At 26.3% G+C, this 24,599-nt stretch overlaps 1 protein-coding gene and 1 long non-coding RNA gene across 3 annotated transcripts in view; one reads left to right on the forward strand and one right to left on the reverse strand.

Moving 5' to 3' along the window:
- Positions 1–2,347: 2,347 nt before the first annotated feature.
- LOC136080855 (uncharacterized) lies at positions 2,348–16,663 on the forward strand. The gene is made up of 3 exons (XR_010638685.1): positions 2,348–2,561; positions 15,302–15,387; positions 16,000–16,663. It is a non-coding gene; the product is annotated as an uncharacterized LOC136080855 (long non-coding RNA).
- The window catches only part of LOC101241229 (adhesion G-protein coupled receptor D1), an 18,705-nt gene continuing 454 nt past the window's right edge, over positions 6,349–24,599 (reverse strand). Inside the window, exons 1-6 of one of the 2 annotated variants that reach the window (XM_065798176.1) lie at positions 20,992–21,387; positions 20,632–20,694; positions 11,471–11,665; positions 11,223–11,342; positions 6,889–7,251; positions 6,349–6,769 (exon numbers count right to left, since the gene is read on the reverse strand). In XM_065798176.1, the coding sequence (XP_065654248.1) occupies positions 6,654–6,769; positions 6,889–7,251; positions 11,223–11,342; positions 11,471–11,597 (726 nt within the window). In that variant the 5' untranslated portion in view covers positions 11,598–11,665; positions 20,632–20,694; positions 20,992–21,387 and the 3' untranslated portion in view covers positions 6,349–6,653. Of the gene's footprint in view, positions 6,770–6,888; positions 7,252–11,222; positions 11,343–11,470; positions 11,666–20,631; positions 20,695–20,991; positions 21,388–24,599 lie in introns of those variants that run through there. The other variant, XM_065798175.1, reaches the window with a different exon arrangement.

Consider the following 24,599-nt stretch of genomic DNA (forward strand, 5'->3'; position numbering starts at 1 on the left):
CATGAATGAAAATATCTCAATAATAAAAATATATTTAGAAAACATTTTAGCTGTGCTTAAGAAATTAAACTAACAAATGCTTATAATTAAATCAAAAAATCCGTGTATACAGAACTTGCTTTAACTTCGTTGAATAGTTGAGAAATTTAGAATTATTTACTTGAACTTTTTTTTAACTTTGTAATAACATAGGTAACATTTGTAAAACATACCCATATAGGTTTGTCAAGAATTTTTAAAAGTAAAATATAATGTGCTTTAAAAAAAGAAAAATAAATAAATAATTTTCTTTAAACAGCATTAAATAATTTATTATAAGTTTGGTCTATAAAATGATTTTTCGCTCTTTACTTTAATACAAATCCAATAAGTACATCAGAGTTCCGCAAAAATTTGCATCAAATACTTTCGCATTTATTGCAGGTATACAGCAAATTGTAAAAAAAATACGGTTTGCTGTTTATATAAAAATGTAATAAATGTTTTACAAAGAGTTTCTCCTATTTTTATTATTTTTTGATTGAGTTTCTCTCAAAATACCTGCAAAGCATCTTAAGATGTTTTGATAAGATTTTAGGAAAAAATTTTCCGGGAAATAATCCCCCGACTAAAAATACACTCGACTAAAAATTCTCTCAAAGAAAAAAATATTTTTTCAAAAAGAATAAATTTTTTAAATTGATAGATTGCCTGCCCAAACCAAAACCCTCAGTCAATGTAGCGGCACTCCTCGCATGCTCCACCTATTGTCAAAAAATTTGTTGGGGGATTTTTTCCTGGGAGATTTTTCTTGAGCGGATTATTTCTGTGATGTTTTTTAATCGGAGAACTTTTTCCTGCCACCTTTTGAAAAACGGCTGAAGAATACACTTTTAAATATCAATTTTCAAATATACATTTAAAAACGTTCTTAATTCTTAAAATATCGAATGAACTTAAAATCTTTAGAATATCTTTATACCAACACAAACAGACTGTAAAAAAATTGATCAAAACATAAAGTATCAGTATACCCAGTATACCGTAAAGAATCAGAGTACCCAGCCGGCATTTGGTTCTTGAACGTTCATAAGACGTCTTTTTAGCACCAAATGCCGGCTGGGTAATATGTAATTCTGCTACACCCCCTCGTGTCGTTAATTTAGAATAGCTTAATAAAAAAAAGTATTTTAATCTCTCATTCCCTTCATGCTGCGGGTAAGGAGAGCAAACATTTTTATTTTTTTGTTCTCAGGCTCCAACTACATTATGCAAATGATACTAATTATATATTAAAATATCTTTATTAATTTTTAATACATTTTTAATACATATTCACAATAGTTATTGGTTTCAATTAAAAACCTTACTTATAAAGGTTTTTAAAACCTTTTTTTTCAGGTAATCAGGGGGCAATTTAAAGAGATGTCTGGGGGAAAGTTATTTTCTACTTTTTTTTTTTTTTTGCTTTGTTTTGTTTACATTTGACGTAATATATATAAATTACATATTTTTCAAATACAAACAAGGCTTCTAAAAGAAGATCACAATGATCTTATCGTCAGAAGCCTTTTACAAAAGAGAGCAAAATATTATAAAAACGCCTTTTTACAATAAGAGTACGTAATAAATAACATAAAAGCATTAAATCGTACTTAGATAAATGAAAATAAATTGTAAGCAAGTATAAAACAAAACTTGAACATACATGACAATAAAAATTATCTTTTATCACAAGATAAATTAAAAATATTCTAAGATATTTTCAATAGAGCGAATGAAATCTTTTAATTTATTTTTAAAAACAGGATAAGTTAGGGGTAAGCCAAAGTTAGGCAAAATAAATTTGTTCCAGAGATGAGCTGCACGATAAATGATACAGGGTTGATTGAATTTTGCTCGACAGAGTGGTTCATTTAAAAAATTATTATTCCTCATGTTAAACTTGTTTAATGGTTTCAAAATAAAAAGGTCTTTAAAAATTAAAGAAGATAAATCATACTTTCACATGTAAACAAAAGGTAAATTTTTATATACGTTTAGTTTACATATATCGAGAATTTTCATTTGATTAAAAATATTGATGAATGTGCGAACCAATCCGCAGAATTAATTAAACGGATTGCATGTTTCTGACGGCGATAGAAACATTGCAACTTGCTTTGATCAGTGCTACCCCATACTACATATTACAATATTTACTTTAAATATTTGGACAGGTTAACTTTACTTTTCACAAACTTTGTTTTTGTTTAATTAATTTAATTGTTATATTGTTGATTTTAATCTAAATATATGTAGATAATGAGCAGCTGACCATATGAGGAATAAAAAAATGAGGAAGGGCTGCCTAAAAAAAAAGGCTTCTAATAAAAAAAAATGTTGGCTATTCAAGTCAGAGCCTGAAACTATGTACTACAGTGCAATAACTTCATAACTTATATAACTATGAATAAAAGAATAATAAAGTTTAGTTAAATTATTAAAGCCTTATATAAAATTCTGATACTTTTTGAAACTTTCGAGCAGACATAGTTAATATGATGTTTCCATGCGATGCTCTCGTCAATGAAAACCCCCAGGTATTTAGTTACAGAATCTCTTTTTATTTCAATAACTTATAGTTCATTTTTTAGATTATATTACTCAAAAAAGGTTAATTTCAGCCTATCGTTGGTTTTTTAAGAAATATAGCTGGCTAGTCGGCATATGACACATTTCAGTCAGCAGGTTTTTAGTTTTGAAATTTTTTTAAATTTTGTTAGAAAGCATATCTGCTAAGCCTCCCCCATTTGGCAGGAGTCTTCCAAATTTCGAATAACAATTTATCTCTTATCCGCATTTACAAAAAATTTGGAAAATTCCCTTTTTGTTACCAGCAATTTTTAACCAACTAGATTTCTACTTTTTTCATTTTTAAAATTTTTTTCTGGTATGATTTGTGTTTTTGCTTGTTAGATTTGTGTTTTAGTAATATTCCTATCTGCCATGGAGAATGTATAAATTAATACAAAAGTAGTATTAATATATATATATATATTGGACGCCTTAGATTTCTTTATTATTTTTTATTAATATATATATATTAGACGCCCTCGCCCTTATTCCAAAAACGCATATTATGATGATGGAATATAATATTTGATAATGATAATATATTTGATATATCATATAATGATAATATTTAAATTTAGACAGTCAAATTTTAAGAACCTTTTTATTTTTTGGTAAAGGTGTGTAGTAGGCAGATACATCGTGGTCGCGCAATTTCATAAAATCTCCCTCGTACCCATTTTTAAAAATTAACAGCTGTGAGAAAACAGTCTCCAGTTTTTAAGGATTTGCTCTCCCCCTTCATTTTATGCATAGGATCGTTCCTGGAGGTAATATTAGGCACATATCATATTTTCGCTATCTAACGCTTTCAGTGAAAGCGTTAAATAGAGAAAATACAATATACATATGTATGTTTAATATTACCCGAACTCAAGTTTTGAACTTTTTGACCTGAACAAAAGTTTGAGTTGGTTAAAGTAAAGCTTTTTTCGCCATTTTTATTCAATGTTATCAGCAAGTAAGTAAAAATCATGACATTTTTTATTTGTTTTTCTATTCGCCGTTACGCTTATAAACGAACTAATTATCATGGTATTTTCATAGCTTCATACAAATTGAAACCTGCCACTTAAATCTCTATCTTCAAAGCATTGATAAAAAATACTGAGAAAAATTACGCTTTGTAGCAACATAACAAACAATTTTAACAAACAAATGGTTATGGTATTATACATTTATTCAAAGACATCTACAATTGCTGCTTTGTTAATCTAAACTATCATGTGGTATTTTACAACAATTTTTGGTATATAGTAGTATGAAAATTATAGGGCTTTTATGGCCTTTTTATGTTGTAAAAATTGAACTTTTGACATTTCATTGTTAAGATGTTTTTAACATAAAAGTAACATAATAAAACAGATAGAACTCTATAATTCTTATGCGACGATTTTTAAAGAAATGTAAAAACGATAATATAAGTTTGTCTTTTATTCAAAAAATTTTATACATTTATATATATATATATATATATATATATATATATATATATATATATATATATATATATATATATATATATATATATATATATATATATACAGGAGAAATATTAAACATTTTTCAATACTATGATTGTTTGATTATGTTTTTGCAGTTAATTCGGATACAAACAGTTGCAAAACTGGTAAATATCACGGAGCAACTCTTACCAGTATTATTTATTACCCTTTGAGTTCTCTATAGGGAATATATACATAAAATCTACATTTCACATTTCTTAAAACTTTTGTTTGGCTGTATTGAGGATTCATAAAAATCACTTTATAGTAAATTTAAAAAGGTCTTGCCCATCTTTGATGAAATAAATAGGCCACATAATGTACTTATCTTTGATTGGATCACTCTAGCTTCTGGTTCGATTTTATGTTGTTTTTTTAATTATTTTAGGTGCCCCAAGAAGTGCTTACGGTTATATTACAGGGCACCACAGATGAGCATTTGAAGGGAAGTTCACACCTCCTTCCTTACCGATGTTCTAAAACTTGCCCAGAGGTTGCGTCGAACCATGACCTTTAGTTTCTGAGGCAAGCGCGCTAACCACTGCTCTACGGCTGTTCAATTTTTAATCTTGGAAATGTTTTAATAAAAAGCTTAAAACGTCAGCATCGCATTTAGATGAACAGATAGTTGTTCTTGCATTAGCAGACAAAGTTCTGCCTGATATCAATACGGTAGAAATGATATAAATTGGTAAAGGCCAAAAAAGTCTTAATCTACTTGGCTTTTGCACTTCATAAAAAGAAAGCTTTCGTAAAGATGATTACCGCAAGTTATTCAAGCGTGAAGTATATTCTTGCTTGGCAGAGTTATTCAGAAGTTTAGATTTCTACAGCCTGGTGCAATGCATGAATCAAGATTCATGGCTGATGCAATATATATTTTAACAATTCAGATGACCAAAGTTACACACCAGATATTAACAGTGGACAAGGAGGAAAAGTTTAATGAGACCAGCTTCTTCAAAACTGTTACGTATGCCCTATTATTACTAAAAATTAGAATAGCAGCATCTGATCCAAGATGCGACGCGGCAGCGTTAATGGGCTCTTATAAGCTGAAGAAATCTTGTCTTAGAATTTTTTAATCTTGGAAATGCTCCAATAAAAAGCTTAAAACGTCAATATGTTATTTAGATGAACTAATAGTTGTTTTTGCATTAGCAGACAAAGTTTTGCCTGATATCAATAAGGTAAATGATAAAAATTTGCTCATCAATGTGAAGCCAGAGGTATTTAGACGCAGTTCGCATTCAAAAGTTCCCAATATGGGCAGTAATCTGACACTTCCTAACCTTATTGGTCCGGAACGCTGAATTGTCCTCAACATTATTAGTGTTTCTGATAAAGTTATTAATAGATTAAGGGAGATTCTTGCTATCCTGTAACACACGACCTTATGAGCTGAAACTTTAAACATATTCAATTGGATATAATTGACCAAGATTGCAAAGTATAGTGTTCCTGAATTTTGACTTTTGTTACCATTAACTTTGACTTTTGTTATTATTTTATCAGAGACTGTGTGACCATTTATTGAGCTCATAAAGTTTATTGAACAACTTCCCAAGCCGCACAACGCGTTAAACCAACATTGGCTAAACGATTTTGACGTTGGCCCTTCATAGTGCGCAGCTCGGGTTAGGATTAGTTTAACTTTCAGCAAAAGCAATTCGACTGAATAAATTGACTGAAAAAAAAATTTTATAAATTGATTTTTAATCATTTGTTATAATTACGTTTTTATAACTTTTTCTGTTCATATATTGATGTATATTGTAAAGTTAAGTTTGTATTCGTGTATAAATTTAATTTATAATATATATTTATTTATAAATATTTTTATTATGCATATTTATATAACAATTTATGAATATAATATATAAAAAGTTTCAAAGCTTTATTTATTCGTAGATAAAGAATATGAACGAGCAGAACTCCGCAGAGGAGCATACTAAGAGAACATGCTTGAAAAGGGAATATACTAAGGGAACATGCTTAAAAAAAATCTTTCGCCAATGTTATTCAAAACAATTTAAACATATGGGAGACCTCAAATGTCAATAATGCTCTTAAATGAATTTTGAACAACATTGGAAATACTGTTTCTTTAACGTTTAAAAATAATGTGATTTTTAGTATAAACATGTTGAACTTTATATTTTTATCGTAAATACAATTAAATCTGCCATTTCGAAAAGGCTGCGAGGGTAATTTGCATTTTATGCACTGCAAGAAAACTCATAAAGCAATCGGAAATTAAAGTCTTTATAAAAATCACACAATTTTAAAACTCATTTTTTATAACCTATATTTTGTTGAAACCTTCATTAATAGATTTAGACCCTTGTTGATCCTTTAAGCCAGGCCCTTCTTGTTTCTTTTCAAAATGACGAGTTCAATTATAGAAACTATAAAGTTAAATTTAGTTAAATGTTTTAAATTTTAAATGTTTTAAAAACTTTTTTTAAAAAAAGTACTAAGCATAGTTACTCTAAGCATTTCTATAGATGAATTCAAAACCATAACAGAGCAATATCACATGTTTTCTAAATCCTATCAGAGATGAATAACGTGTCGGCGAATTTTATTTAATCGTCTTTTGCTAGCAAACTCTTTTATAATTTTACTTCTGCGTTTCTTTTTTAAGTCAGGTTGCTCGTGGAACTTTTTTACTAAAAAGAAATTTTAAAAGTGAAAAAAGGAAAGTAAAATTTACATTAAAATAAAAACTTATATTAAAAAAAAAGTTTGTAAAAAATCAGAAAACTTTTAGACTTCAAAAGAAGCTTACTATTATCATAGGCTTTTTCGATTTGATCTTTCTTTAGAGGCCTGTCCCATAAAGCCAAAGCGCACATTCTTAAAGGGTACATAAATTCAACATTAATTGCGTTGTTCGGACGTCCAATTGTTAAAATCGTATAATTGACCGACGGACGATATGCTGGCTTGCTATAAGTTTCTTCAACAAAAGATCCATTAAGATAATATGACAGCGTTTCTCCTTTTTTCCAAACAAAAACAATGTTATTCCATATGTTAGGCTCTATTTTTGGAACATACATTTTCCATTGAGCACGTCTTGTACTTAAGCATGCCACATATCGTCCATGAAAATACAAAAAAGCGAATCCACGTGACTTTTTAGACTGGCCTAAAGATGAATTCATATAGAAAGTTATATGTGCGAGTGTTTATATATTATATACAATGAGAATAATTAGTTAATAAAATTGTAATTAAAAAATTGCAACAAAATTTTACTCATAGTTTTATTTAAGAAATATTTATTGACTTATTTAAAGATAGACATAGCAAAGTGTGTATTAATTGATTTGTTTAAAGGCGCTGCAAACTGTGAGTGCACCAATTTTTTTGGAACTACATCGAATATGATTTTTGTAATACACACTTTTTTTAAGAAAAAAAGAGTAACAGAAAAAAAAAGTGATTATACGTAGATAATACTGGCCCAAACTATATCGAGTCAGTGCTGCCTGCCCTAATACCCAATTACCTAACTGCTTGCCATAATACACAAACTTACACATATATTTTAATTCACTTTTAAATTAATTTTTTTTAAATAAACCTGTTTATTAAAAAAAATTGAAACGCTGGGTTTTATCAAGAAAACTCTTTTTTAATACTACCCACAGTAAAAAGTGATCGTAAATAATTAAAAAATTCTGGAAATATTTTCAGTATTGCAAAAACAAAAGATTTTGCGAAAGCAAAAATTCGAAAGGTGGACATCTGAATAAAATCACAGTAAAATTGTTTTGCTTTTTTATCAAAGTGAAATTCCGGATTATTAGAAGATGTAAACTCTCTAACTTTTAATCGTTATTAAATGACTCGAAAAAATCTTTCACAAAGCTGTTAGCTCAAAAAAATAAAAACCAAAAAATTTTTGGAAAGTTTTCTGATGTTTAAATAAAGATAAAAACTAAAGATTATTTAAGATAAACAATAAAAAAGATCCATCACTTCAAAATTTGCAAAGTACTGAACACTCCCAAAAAATGAAATTTAGAGTATTCCCAACATACACAAAGTATGATGATGTAATAATAACTTAAGATCATATAAGAAGGATTATATCTAACATAAAATCAAACAAATCTCAAGACTCTTTCAGTAACAGAATATTTGAAATATGCAAGGTGTGATGCTTTAACGATGGCTTACAAAGTTCTTTAACTACTCCATTAATTACTGTTGAGTACCTAAACTAATGTCAACGTTAATCATTGTGGTCCTAGTTAAATTGTAAAATAAAACTTTAGTAAAGTCTAAATCGTGGTATTAGAATTATACATTTTTAAATAAAAATTCTTGAACATCTTAATAGCTTATAATAATAATATGAAGATAAGAAATACTCACCCAATACAGTTCAAATTTAATAGTAACTGTTCAATGCTACATGAAGAATTTCTAATTAGTAAAACTATCAAACATTACAACAGCAACAACTCACCAATGTACTTATGTTCTTTAGATAAATAATTATTCTTTGATAAAAATTTAACAATTGTATATCTAACACTATTTCTTCATTTTACAACAATAGTAGTGTAACAATCTCATGTCAAGGTTGTAAATCACTTTCTTTTATATCAAGGAGTAAGACAAGTGTCAATTCTTTCCCCTCACTTCTATAACATTTATATTCAAAACCTTCTTGAAACAACCAAAAATCAAGGTCTAGTTGGCACATCTATATATAGTAATATCTATATATGGTAATTTTATAGGTGTGGTAGCATATGCAGATGATATTATACTTTAAGCTCTACACTCTCTGTTCAGGAAAAACTTATGAAAAAATGCAATATTTACAAAATATTTATGCAATATTTATAGTAATTTTAATTATTTTAAACTAAATATTGACAAAACAAGTTTATTGCTTTCAGGTAAAATACAAATACAAATCAAAATAATAACCCTTTCAAGTAAAGAAAAAAACTCCAGAATATACTTAAACACTTATTATTTACATGGGATACTGAACATTTCGTGTATGCATCACTTAGTTGTTCAATGTTGAGAAAAAAACCTCAACTTTTAGAGCTGTTGTTCCAACTCTAATTCAGTCTGGAATTGGGCTTGCTCACCCAAGTTTCATTATGTAAACTATTAGCAGTGTGAACCTACTGAACGGAGTTGTGTGAAAACAACAATCTGTTAATGAAAAAACTGGATATAATAGAATATAAAAATTATTAAATGTCTCAGAGTACAGTAAAAACTATATAAACTCCCTATTAAAAATCCAAGAAATATCAAATTATATTTAACAAAATAAACTAAACATATTTCTTTGTCTTTTGGACAATAAATTAACGCCAGATAAAATTCTTTCAGAACTAAAATATCCTCTAGTTCAATACTCTTTTGTTGCTGATACACAGGAACTATATCGCTGTCAGAGAGAAAATTTTAAAAATTTGATGCAAATTAAAAAGAAGGTGAATTTATCACATTCAGAGAGTGAAACCAAGTAAGACAGAAAAAATTCGAGGAAACTTTGAAGTGTGCAATATAGTGCTGGAAATCCAAAGAGACATCTTCAAGCGAATTCTTGAGAAAAAAATTCTAAAGTAAAAAATAGGAAATAACTTTTTTTAGTAGTTTTTTACCCACTATGGGTGTTAAATTTTAAATAATTTGACCATATTTTTATATTGTGGAAAGATTCTTCTGCTGCTTGAAGTTGCCAGTTTTAAAGGAAAAAGACTATTTTTTAATAACATAAAATTGTTTTTTTGTTTTAATGAAAAAATAATGTTTTTTAATAAAAAAGATTCTTTTTTTTAAATAACTTTTTAAAGATTTTTTTTAATAACATAATAATCTTCTTTTCATTTCATTTTCATTCTAACATTCTATTTAACAAAAAATTCTAAATAAAATGGCAAAATAGGTATAAATGTAAATAAAAGATAAACCAGCACATGTACTCTAACACTAAATATTTCTCAGCTGGAAGAGTTTAAGTTTTAAATTGGAAAATGGAAACTTTGTGGAGTTAGAAGTCAAGCAAGTATATTATGTCACTGCAGTTTAGTGTCACAATTGATAGTGGTCTATCCTTGAGTAGAGAGCTATTTTCTGAAGGTTTCTGTTTGTTCATCAAGACTGCATTGAGAATTTTTTTCCCATTATTTAAAGGAAAGGTTAATTTAATAAATAAACATGCAATTTATTTATTAACTTAATAAAATAAATAAGAACTTTTTGTAATTAAATATTTATACAGAGAAATTATTTTATTGATTTATTTATATTAAACAATTTATCTATTTATATTAAACAACTTATTTACATTAAACAATTAAATATAATTTAAAGAAAAATCATTTGAATGATTTATTTATATTAAACAATTTATTTAATTATATTAAACAACTTATTTATACATATTAAACAATTTATTTATGTTAAACAATTAAATAATATTTAGGGAAAATCATTTGAATTGAAATACATTTGAAAAATTTTTTGGAACGCAATCAATCTGAAGTTCTAAAGCTAGTAATAAAAAAATTAAACATCTGGATAAGAAAATAACTGAATTAAACAAACCTTGCAAAAAAAAATTTAAATGACAGCTGAGAAATTGATAAATATAAATAACTGTATTAATTAATATGGGGAATTAGTACTATTTAAAAACACTGACAATTATAGTATTATTATTTAAAAAATTTGCATTGGCAATACAGTATGCTATAGAAGATGATATGTAAATAGTAAAAAACCCCAAATTTTAAAATAATTACACATATAAATTTTTAAAAAATTGCACACAAAAATTTTAAACGTAGAAAGAAAAAACAAAACTTAAAATCTTAGTTTTGGATATAAACATATGTTTTTTAGTTAAACAATTTTACAAACAAACAACTTTATGGATTAGAAAGTTATTGGTTTAAATTTTTTAATTGTATATAATGACTAATTTAGAAAACCAAAAACGACTTTTTTTAATAAAAAAGACTGCAGGTCCAAGTCAAAAACTACAGTTGACGTATGTACATTCAACATGTCTATCTCAGTCAGTTTGTGAGCACTTCTTGTGCCTGTTCCTAAATAATACCAATTTAATTGTTTTACCTCCACTACTTATGATGTAGGCATCTTGTGTCTTATTTATATTTGTATCATTGAGTTTCAACCAAAATGATATCGTCATTCCTCCCATAATGCAGCTATCAGGATTACTGAAGCATGTCTCTGCAAAAATAATAAAGAAATAATGCAAAATAAAGCTAAAATCTTTCTCAATTTTATACTTTAAAAAATAAAAACACATTATCAAGACGATGATCATCGCCTCATCATCTACTCTATAATTTTATTACCTTTAAAATCTCCTGCAATTATGTATGAACCTTTTTTTTCTGTCGAAATAACCTCTTGAAATTTTTCGTCTTTTACTAGCTCTCCTCCTTGAAGAACAATTGCTGAATGACCAGTCACAAAATCCATTGAAAAGATTCCACTTCGCAACACTTCAAGAGGCCAAAAATGTGTTGCATCCAAGAATGGATTGCTTGCTAAAATTGTAATTGAAATTATAACCATACTATCTGTTCATTCAAGATACTCCTGCATGCTTCATACATGGGAGGGGATGTTTACTCGTTTTCACAAAATTTTCCTACCCACCTTAAGCTTATTAAGACCCCTCTTGTTTATTAACTTTTATATGTTATCAACAAAAAAACTATATCTCAAAACTAAAAAAAAATGATCAGTGTAAAACCAGCTTTAAAATTAGAAAATATTATACTGATAAGAATAAAAACTTTCAGTGTAATCAGACTTTAAAAATGGTTGTCCTATAAAAAATCTCCTAAATTTCAATTTGTCCAAAACAAGCTTTTGGTTTATTCCTCACCACTGTATAAAACTTATATAAGCATATTAAATCTTTTTTAAATTATGATACAAAAACTGTTAAAAAATTAAAATGTTTTATGCATGCTCTGTAAAAAATCCTCCCCCCTACCTTGTATTTGGCACGCTAGAGTAATGTACATATATGAACATATATAACAAACAGAATATGATTTTAGTATATGATATAAACTTATAGATTTTATAAAACATAAAATTAAAGTAAATACAAAATATAATATTTATATAATATTCAAAAGATTTTACGAATTGCGATATTAATAAAATAATTGTAATTGATAATAACTACAAATCATTAAAGCATATAATGAACATGAAAATTCATTTAACTTTATTTATGAAAAAGCAGTTTTTAAATATTTTATTAATTAATAAACAATAAGTAACATGTTATAAATAAATCAAATAATATATACATTAATTATACATTAATATTATATATTATTTGAAAAAAATAACAGTCATCAAACTTTAATTACAATTATTTTTTCCTTTTTAAGACAGAAAAAATTATATATAATTTTTTTAAATTCTATTGCTTCTTATAAGTTAAAGCTGTAAGAAATTAAAAGAATTTAAAATTGCAAAAGGTGATTTAAAAAAAACAACGAATTAAGATTTTTAGACATTTATAACTGAAAAATTTTCTCTTAAAACAGAATTGATTTAATTCTCCTCATTTTGTCAAAAAAAATGAAGTGTTGGCCAAGCCAAACAAAATAAACAGTGTTGGCCAAGCCAAACAAAATAAACAGTTTTGGGTAACAACATTGGGCCAGTCTAGGTGATAGTCATGGAGGTACTTATGTCATGCAACCATTTCAAAATCTGTCTTTTATTTAGAAAAAAAAAAAAGGAAATTAAATAAAACATAAATTTTGTAATGTCTTCAAATTATAGCTGAAAAGAATGACACACTATTTAAAAAAAAAGTTTAAAAAAAAGTCAATATAAAAAATACTGCCATTATATTATGCATATATGCATGATGGTATATATGATGCATATATGCATGATGAATGGCATATATTATCATGCATGTGTATATAGAAGAAAAAAATATGTATTAAAAATTTTTAGCCCTTGTATAATAAGTTTATGATATTCTAGATAGTACTATATGTTTTATGTAATTTCTGGTATTTCATATAACTAGGAGATTCCTGGTATTATGATATCTGGTATTTAATGCTGGTATTTTGGGTGATTCTAGGTATTTTAAAGCATTTATTACATTTGAAAAAATGCTCATTTTTTTAAAAGTAAGTACTAAAGTGCTAGCTAAAAAATGATAACTGTTGTCTTGGTGCTCTTGATTAAGCTAAGGCTAAAGAAAATGTTTAAATAAAAGTATTTATTTTATCTTAGGCAGGTGTAAATAGCACTCAATCCTGTTATGTAGAAGGCCAGAAGATTTGCTATAAACTTACTACAATATGGGAAAAATCTTTTTGGCTTGTGACATGTTGCAAATAAAATTTGTGGTTCACTTAAGTCTGCATGCTTGCACATACTGTGACATCAAAATTGCCACAAATCCAGACCTAGTAAATCAATTAATCTAAAATTAATGTAGGAGTTTGGTATGACCATAGGCTATATTTGCACAACTTTTCATCAAATAAAGAGTGGTTTTAATTATACATTTGTTTTTGATATGGTCAAAATTTTACTTAATTTGAACATTCAAATTCAATCTTTTTACAACATGAGTACCTTAATGTCTTATCACCCAAAATAAGTGATACTCACAAGCCAGCTAGTTTAAATCAAGATCCTTCATAACCATGACCATCATTCTCAGCAAATTATTTTAATCTATTTTTTACAAATATTTGTGGTCTGCTAAAGGTTTGTCCATAAATTACATCAATTTTTGACAGATTTAGACCTATCCACTAGTAACAAATCATCATGCTTTACTAGAAGAAGAAAAAAAGTGGTTTTATGTACGATACTATTTTAAATTTAATTAGCTGCGCTTAGTTAACTATTTATTACAATTCTAAATTTAATATTATTTTTGCACTCCAATAGTTCCATATGAAATTGTATAAATTAATAGCGAACAAACAGAAAAATAACTGAAGATATTTTTATTTTTGAATAATATAAAAATTTAATAACTCTATAAAATAAGTTAGTGAAGTGTAGTGGATATCACTATTAATGCAAATCCAGAGATGCAGGTTCAAATCATAGTGCAGAGTAATATTAATTTATAGTAAATTATGTGTTTTTTTTAAGTATTTGTTTTATGTATATTAACTATTACTGTTGTTTAATAATTATAAATCACTTTTATTTAATAAATATATTATTATGAATTAATTGTTTATTACAAACATCAACAGAGGGTTTATGCTTGGCTAGGTACTTTTTTAATCAAAAGAAAGGCTTTTCTAGCTTTGAAACTAAAAAAAATTTGCTTTAAATATATTATTATATATATTTATTAATATAACATGTTTAGAATATGGTAATTTAAATATTATGTTTAACGCTAATCACAATACATTATTGCTGAACTTAATAGTATTAATGCTCATTTGTGCATGTTTGCATGAAACCTGAGGCAGCCATTGAATCCGAGATAAAAGCGAGAAAGAGTCTCTCAATACTTTTTTATAAGAAAATTTGAATGAAAGCAAATATCTAACTAATGTAAATTTTGAAATATGGAAAAAAGTAAATTTTTTTACTTTTTCTGCATCTCAAAATTTACATTAGATATTTACAGTTTTACTTTTCAAGTTTTCTACAAATAAGTTTATTCACTTAAAGAAAAGGAGTATGTAATATATACATATATTTAGAATACAATAAACTACAAAATTAACTATAAAATTGTTTTGTATTGCATTTTAAATAACAAATTTTTTTCTAAAAAAACAAGCTGATGAATTAAACTTGCTAAGCGGTGACCATAACTTTTTCAAAACCAGTAAAGGGGTTTTAAAAAGTGTGTTTTTATTAAGAACATAAACAAAAATTCTAATTTTATATTTAAAACAAATCATTTTATTAAATTTACTTTACTTAAAAATAAAAAAAAATGTTAAAATTACCCAATATAAAGATAAATAGGAATTTTAGAGCTTTATAACTATTTTACTATGCCCCTATTAAACATTCTAAACCGAGTTTGCAACAACGACAGAATTTAGAAAACTATCAAAATAGTATTATACTTAGTATAGTATTGGAAGAGTCAACTCGTACGCCTTTAACTTATAATCTTATGAATAAGATTTCCCCTCACTTTATTAAAGGGAAAGGATTACTCTTACCAAAAGTGAAGTGTGAGAAGGTAGAGTGGGCAGTGGAAAATAATTAACTACATCTACAAATAGAAGAGGTATTTGAATGTTTTTAGTTTAATATGTATATTTTTAAATTTTGTTTGTAAATAAATAAATTTGCTAAAAAATATCATTTTTTTTTTCTTTTAATATTAATTTAATTAAATATTAAGTTATGTTTACAAATAAATTTGGTTTTTACACCAAACACCATCAAGATTTAAGTCAGCAGAACATGCAAAATATTAAAATGATTTGAGAGCTGCTGTGACAGTGTTTATGATTCTCTGTGTCAAAAGAATATATTGTCATTTAAGATTTTGTGAATACTTTAAATCGAAGTTAACAATTTTCATAATAATCAACAGTTATTACTAAATTAGGTATTCATAGGTATGTAACAAGTGCTTACAATATGAAAGAACTTAAAATTAATTTTTCATTGTGTATGTTCTTTATCGATGTTTCCTTATCTGTTCAAGAAAACATTGTTTTTAATTAAAAGAAACTTATAAAACTTATGAAAAAATTAACATTTTACTAAATTATTTTTTTGATGTTTTGTTTATTTTTATAACTTTATCTTTATTATCTTGTGATGGTTATTTTTTATGTTTAACTGCAAATACTGTAACATTTTAAATTTAGTTGTTATTCTATTTTTTTAGTTCTACTTTGGTGCTTTACTGACTATCATATGCTTACTTTGTCTCTTGTTAAAATATGGTTTTAACTTAGTAAACTTTAATTATTTAAAATTTTTTATGTTGGTCATTAGCTAATAGTTTAAAAAGAAATTAGTTTGTTGCAATCAAGGTAAGAATAAATTTATTTTCTGATCGAATTACAGTGTTTGCACCAATAGCTATTATGTTTTTGTTATTTTGTGTGATAGCTATTTTGTCTTTGCAATAAATGTCTTTTCTTACATACTATGATTATTTTTAACAATGTTCTAGAAAAAACATCAACAACAGGTAAATTGGTTTGGAGTGTTGATCTTTTACAACTTTACTTCTCTTATCATGTCATAATTATTTTTTTTTTCCTTTTAGACATATCTTACAATGCTTTTTCAGCATTTTACAGAACAAATAGAAGACCCACATCTCATAAGGCACATAGAGTGTGGATGTTGTAGAAAGTATGAAGAGAGAGAGAGAGAGAGAGTGGTGGATAGAAAAACGCTGCATCTATAATTAGCATTTATGTAGTTGGTTAATCTACTAATTTTTAATTGATAATGCAAATTTAGTTAAATTTTTTTTTGTAAATATACTTTTCTTTATTTATTTTGCATTGTTATTATGTATATATAAATTGATTTCCAGTTAATACATGTGTATTTTTTTAAAAAAAATTTATTCAGCAAATAGTTTTATAAACTTATCTTAATACTTGAAATGCGGGTTGTATATTTGTTTAAATTTTTGTCCAAGTCTGGTTTTTCTGAAGTTGAGTTTTAGTAACTTTAAATTAAATCAGGAAAAACAGGTAGTGGATTAGGGAAAAATCAGGGAAATCCACCTTAAAATATTGGCAGACACCCTGTAACATGTAAACTTCAAGTTATGTAATTTATTAAAAACTATATCAAATTTTACAGATTTACTTTTACTTGAAAATTTTATTATGGCAATATCTCCTTAAACTCGATTTATAGCATTTATATGCCATTTTATAAAGTTTAATAAACAAATAATAAGTCTTTTGTTTATTAAACATTGTTAAAAGATGATATTATAGCATGCCAAAGTGGTTGAAATGCTTCGCATGGGTTCAAATTTTTTCATATACACACTTAATTTTTTTTTTTTAATCTTTTTCAATTTTCTAGAATACAAAGTAAAACATTTTTAGGTCTAAAGATATTACATGCATAACATATATAAAGATATTATATACAAAAATAAACAAAAAGGAAAGAATTTTTTAAAAAGCTTTTTTAAAATTTCTAAAAACATGATAACACCCTTAAAAATTTGTTGTGTATATATCATGATAAAGACATTTAAGTTATTAATGTGCTTCGTAATTAGTTAAATTTTCGCATTAAAGAGACAACTTTCTTTCTTATAGAAAAAAGATTTTACATGCAAACTTGATTTTTCTTTAAAATTAACAATCAAGAGTCCTAATAAACTGCAGATCTGAAAAAAAGTTAATAGAATCTTGTTAAAGAAAAAAATTAATCCCCCATCCCCATTTTTTTATTTTTTTTTTCATAATAGAAATTTAAAGAAGTTATGAAGTATTGAACATTAACCATTAACTCAAAACAAAGATTTTTATATTTTTCTCTTTTTTATAAAATATTGAAATAAAGCGAAGTTATTAAAATGGTCGGTGTGAAATAGACTTACCATGACCAGTATTATACGGGTCATGGTAAGTCCATTGTTCAACATATTTAAGTCACATCATGTTTTTTGAAACTTTATTATACCGATGGTAATTAATTAATATATATTTACATGGTATATTTACATGGTATTATACCAGTGGTAATTAATTAATACATATTTCAAGCAGGTATTCTAAAAAATATTTAGACTGGCACTAATATTTAATCCTTTGATAAATAGTAATGTATACCGAAACATTTAAAGTTTTTAAAAGTTATTAATAATAAATTTTTTTTTTTTATAGCTTTTAAAAGTAAACAATAAGTATAGTTTTTCTATTTTTAAATAGTTATTTTTCTACCTCTTACTAAAAAATATTGAAGTAAGGATTAAGTATAGAAAAGCTCAGTGTGAAATAGATTCCTAAGACCTGTATTTTATGGGTCATGACAGCTAGTCATATAATAATAAATATATATATATTACACATGGTTGTAATTTTAGTGTTTCATTTCGATAATTTTAATCATGAAAGACCATTAGACCATTTTTAAATTATGTAACACGTTAACTTATAAATTAGTAAAAATTGGTAGAGAAATTTTGTGTGAAGAAAGTTGTAAATAAAGTGACAAAATGTTGTAGATTGGCAAGGAGAATAAAACTAGAAGATATTTTATCAAAACCAAGCTGTCTTAAGTTCAAATCCAGTCAATTTATTTAAGTTTCAATTTTTTCAAATTATTTGCTTGAAAAAAAAGATTATAGTTGTTCAAACCTTAATAACTTTTAATAATTGTTAATAAACAATTTTAAATAAAAGCGCTTCTTTATTGAGAATATTGCCTCTAAAATGTTAGTAAAAGTAAAAAGATTAGAAAATAGATAGCTGAAAGTTAAAATATTTAGTAGTAGACCTAGTAACATAAACATTGGATATAGTGACAAAAGATAAATATTCAAAAAACAAAGCTAAGTTAACTGTAATTATTTAAATAAATCTTTAGATGCAGAAAAATAATAGAGAAATTATATTAAGAAGCAAATAAAATAATAAAGAAGAAAAAAAATGAAAATAAGTGTAAAGTAAGAAAAAGTTCAATTAATAAATCTAAATAATTTATCTCTTCATCATGACCAAACAGCAGTTCATTATTTTCTAACAAGGTTACTCCCTATGGTCAAAATCAAACTACCCACAATCAAGAAAGTGAAATACTTCAGTGATAGTGCAGTGTTATGATATCAAAGTTACAAATGTCTTATAAACCTAATTGTTCTGTGATTGCTTTGGTGTGCTACAGTTTGATAGTGCACTATCACTGAACTGTAGTGAGCCAAAGTTTGAAAAAGCTTTCTATAATACAACTAGATACTTCAGTCTTGATGAAAAATCATTTCTTATTGATTGCGTAGAACAAGCAGCCAACCATGAATGTTATCTTTTTTTTGTGCTCACTGCTTGAGACAGTGGCTGGTGAAATTTAATCCAAACAAAACTTACTATGAAAACCATATATACAATCCCTAGCAAGGTTAGCATATGCTAAGTTAACATATGTTTCTGTTACTTGATGCTTGAAACAAATTTATTCATTTACTATTTTCCTGCACATTAATACTTAGGAATTTTCTCCCGTGTTTTCCATATGCATACAGATTTACTAGTCTTCTTTCAACCATCTTACTTTTCAACCATCTTTTTAACTTTCTTCTTTACTTTTTAGTAACTATTAGCTTAAATACAGGATAACCACTGTTATTTCGGAATAAAATTCCCTGATTTTCCATAAGTTTTATTAATGTACTTTTATTTTTCCCTGATACTGCTGTTATTCAAACTCACAAAATTATTATTAAAACTTTCCCATTAATCTTCTGACAATTTATTTTTACACTTATTATTAAACAGGAACAAACCAGATATATATTTAGCTGCATGATTAATTTTTGTTAAAACATGCTTTTTTTTTCTTTTTTAAACATTAGCAAATTAGAAAATTATTTACTATAAAAAATTTTAAAACATAGTACAATAAAATAGTACAAAATAAAAAAAAATCAGGGAAAAACACTCTCTGATTTTTCACTAAATCGATATTTCCCTCTGATTTTCCCTGATTATATCTAAATTTCCCTGATTTTCCATGATTTCCTTGAATTGATGGCAACCCTATAAACATAGGTTGCTTGCAGCATTGTTAAAAGCAATTTTGTTTTAAAAATAAATTCATGTGTAAAGTATATACTATAAAGTAAACAATAATTACATTTTCTTATGCAATAAACTATATAAATTATATGGTTTTAAACTCTTCAGGACAAGTGTTTTTTACTAATTTATATATAATTATTTAGTTCCATATACTTATGATTGTAGCTTTTGCATAAAAAGATTTATTTGATATTTCTATGTATATCTGCAAAATGTATATATACAGAGACACATATTGAATTTTTTTTTATGCATTACATATATCTATAAAAACACATATTTGGTTATGCTTTTTTTTTTTAATCTTTTATATTAATATTTTGTTGAATTAGGATTAAGTAAAGACAGTTAATAGATGTAGACAAAAAATGTCAACTTAATTTAAAATATAAGCTTATTTAAAAAGTAAGACGATGTAGAAGATGGAAAAAATTGTTTTTTAACAACTTGTCTATTAAATATTATAACAATTACAGAAAATTTTTTCAAAAAAGCACAACAAATTTTAAAAATATAACTTATATTATATTTTTTAATTTTGTTTGGTTTGGTTTGGTTGATTCAAACTATTTGGTTAGGTTGGAAGTGAGGGGGGGGGGGATTAGATGTTTGATTTTCAGGTATTTTAGTTAACTTTTTTAGAATATTAGCCTTTCACTACCTTAATTTGAAAGAAAAAAGAATTCTTAGCCAACAATGCTCAAATAAATTTAATTTAGAACATAATTAAGTTTACTTACTTAATATGCCTTTATCAGTATCATCTTTTTTAGAAGCATTCTCATTGCTGTCTTTTCCTATAACTAAAAAATGAATAAAAGTTAAAAATATTGCTAACTATAAAAATTAAAAAAAAAAACCCTTGTCAAAATGTTCTAGACGATTTTGGAAAAAATATGTAAAAAATAAATACATAAATTAATTATGTATTTAATTAGTTATTAATTATTAATTAATAACTAAAAATATTCAAAACTCATTTTGCATTATTTCAAATGATTTTAACTAATATTTTTTTACAGAGCCTTTTGACTTGGGGGTAAATACAAATATTGGGGACTTGGGGGTAAATACAAATATAAGTATGAACAAAAACTTACCTATAACTATAAGTTCAATAAAAAAATAAGCACTACATTAAGGCTTCATTCAAACCAAAAAGACAAACATTTTGAACAACATTTTATGTCTAACTTCAAAAAACTGCAATTAAATACAACTTTTGCATTTCCTATTGTCCAAGTTTATTATTTAGTAGCACCTGGGAAACCAGGTAATCGAAAGATACTATGACTCAAAATGATGTTTCGATACCGTAATTAAAAAAATAATTTCTTAATTTTTGAAAACTGTTAAAATGTTTTTAAAAAGATGGTAAAATATTAGCGGTTTAGTTATAATATAATAGATCAAATTAGTATAAAATAATTTGATCTATTATCAAATTAGTCGAGTCAAGTAGCGCCGGAAACCATTAATGGAGATTAAGATTACCATAATCAGTGACATTTTCACTCTTTTTGGGAATACCGGTTTAGTTTGATGCGGGCTACCGGTTTTTGGTCTGATTTTGATTTTGATTTTTGAAAAATACATTTTAGGCTATAGATCTAATTTATTATATCATTAGACAAACGATGATTTTATATTAAATTAATTGTACTCAATTTTGTAATTGACGTAACTAATTGTAATTGATGTATAATTTAATAAAAAACTTTTAATATGGATACAAATCTTTAATTACCAAGTATAATATATAAGCATAAGATGTTATAAGCCACGGATCCAGGGTGAGGAAAAGGAAGGTAGGGGGAGGTATGCATCTCACCCTCAACTCACACCACCAAAAATTCCTGGATCCGTCACTGGATGTTATACTTATACGTTATAATAAAATATAAAAGCATTTAAAAAAATATACGCTATAAGTATAAGATATTATACTTGATAACGAGGATATCTATACTCCCTTAAAATATTGTAATAAAAATCAATTTAAAATGAAAATGTAATTAAAATAAAATCCATAGTAAAATTTTTTATATAATTAAATAAATTAAACTCTTTAAAGATGTCTTTTGAAATTTGCAATTGACGTAATTTTGTAACTGCAATTATTTTTCGCACGAATTTTGTGGTTGATTTATACACAGGGGCAGATCGAGACCATCTTGTAAATAGGGCGATTTAAAATTTTTTTGATTCGGTGCATCTATCCAAATCATTTAGTAGAGAATGAGGGGGAGTGGGGTGGTTTGGTTTGGTTTGGTTGATTCAAACTATTTGGTTAGGTTGGAAGTGAGGAGGATGGGGGGAGGATTGGATGTTTGATTTTCAGGTTATCTAGTTAATTTTTTTTAGAATATTAACCTTTCACTGCCTTAATTTATATTTTCAAACAATCGCTCAATTAAATATTTAAATTTACAAAAAATTCTTTTTAAAATATCTAAGAGGAAAGGAAGGATCGGCATACATGGCAGTGTATGCGTTCATAGATTGGCAGCATAGTTTGGCAGAGTATGCGTACCTGAGTTGGCTAGTAATTGGCAATATTGTCATTTTTATATTTGTAATATATTCAATTAAAAATTTTTCTAAATACTCGCATTTGTATTTCATTAAATGTATTTGTAGTTCTATAAACTAGGTTAGGTTTTTTGGAAAAAACCAAAAGATTCGTTGCTTTTTATTGTTGTAACAAAAAATATATATTTTCGTTAAAACTAAAATAGTTTAAAATTTATTTTTGAAGGATATTTGTTGACTTATTTGTATTCTTTTATACTCTATTTAGTATTTTGTTAGTACTAGCTAGAAAAAATATTTTTTTCTTTTTTCTTTATCAAAATCACAAATATCTGTATTTGTATTTGGAAAACGTCGATTACATAATATCGTCGTTGGCCAGGTAATATGTCACTTGTGTTTTAAAAGTAAGAGTAAAAAACAAATAACTAACAAATTATAATATAATTTGTTAGTTATTTGTTTTTTACTCTTACTTTTAAAACCTCATTTCATTGAAATATATAGTTTTTTCAGTCTCCTGTAAAATTTTGCTTTTTACACAAGTGAGATATTACCTGGCCAACGACGATATGTAATTCAAATACAAATAAAAAATGGTTGCATTTGAATTTGTAATGGTGAAACTAGAATTAACTCATCTGAATTTGTATTTGATCAACTGCATTTGACCCCGTGATGGGTACATTTTATTGAAGTATATTTGAGCTGGTGAGAGCATGGCGTAAGTTAAAAAAAAAAGTAGTTGAGTTTAGTCAATATTTATGGTTAGAAAACATCATTCTGTTAAACTTGAGACCGGTGTAAGGTAAAAGTTATATAAAGAAACTTGTAACCGTTTTTTGTTTGTTTGTAGGCATTTAAAAATTAAAATGTGACAAATATATTTGTACACCTAGGTGTACAGCAATAATGATATAATGAAATCATTACGGTCATATCACAGAGCACCGCGAAAGAACATTTAACTAGGAAGTTCACGCTTCCTTTCTAACCAATGTTGCTTATTGAGCTGGAGCCGGCATCGAACCTCGGTCATCTGGGTTCTGAGCCAAAACTCTAATGACCGCGCCACGGCTGTTCATATGTATAATATATAAGTTAAGTTAGTGTATTCTATAAATAAAGTGATCAATTTTTTTTAAAGAACAGAGGAATAGTAAATTAGCAACAACATTTATTTAAATATCTTCTAGAGTTTGTTTCATCTTCAGCAGGTTCACCAGGAAGACTTCCTGATGAACCTGCTTATTTAGATAAGTGTTTAAACTAATTTATATATATATATATATATATATATATATATATATATATATATATATTATATATATATATATATAATATATATGTATATATATATATAAACCATATAAAAAACGTTTTAAACTATTTTTTCAAAATTTAATTCGACGCACTTACTTCTGCATACCTTTTCAGCATCAATATAAATCGGCTAACTTCTGCATACCTTTCCAGCATCACTAAGATGTTTTACATTTAAATAATAGGCTTTACAATTTTAGGTGTAAGAGTTTTTGATGAAATAATGAACAATAATTCAAATTGAAAAAAAATTAAATTCAACATTTAGCCAATAATTCCCAAACAATAAATGAATAGCGTATTTCCAAAACATTGCTTATGCTTACTGTTTTAAATCTAATTTTAGACTAAATATAACTTTAATGTCATATATTTTTTAAAGTGGGTCATGGCCTACTTAAAGTACTACTTTAAGTAGGTCATGAGTGGACGTTGAGTTGTTTTTATTGCGGCAAAAAAATTTACTAACAACTATTTTTGTTTGTTGCAAAACACTTAAACTCAAACAAACATGGATAATACTCAACAAATAAAATTTGTATTCTTGAGATAAGTTAACAACTTCTTTGATGCTTTACTTCCTCTTTACTAATATTTTTTTGTCAATTGTTGACTTACGCAATCCTGGGATTCACGTGCAGACTCATTGTATTACAATGTATGATAAGAATGTCACAAATGCTTTTGTTTATACATACATTCAGAGTGATGATTTTCAGCAAAAGAATTGTTGCAATTAATGGAAGCTAGTAAAATTGTTGAGTTTTAAATTTGGGCTTTGGTTAAAAACTCCGTCTTTTATGTCAACCCACGATTATATAGATCCAAGACGTTCTACACAAAGAAAGGCCTT

The sequence above is a fragment of the Hydra vulgaris genome, chromosome 05 (assembly GCF_038396675.1).
Source record: "Hydra vulgaris chromosome 05, alternate assembly HydraT2T_AEP".
In the NCBI taxonomy this organism is placed as follows: Eukaryota; Metazoa; Cnidaria; class Hydrozoa; order Anthoathecata; family Hydridae; genus Hydra; species Hydra vulgaris.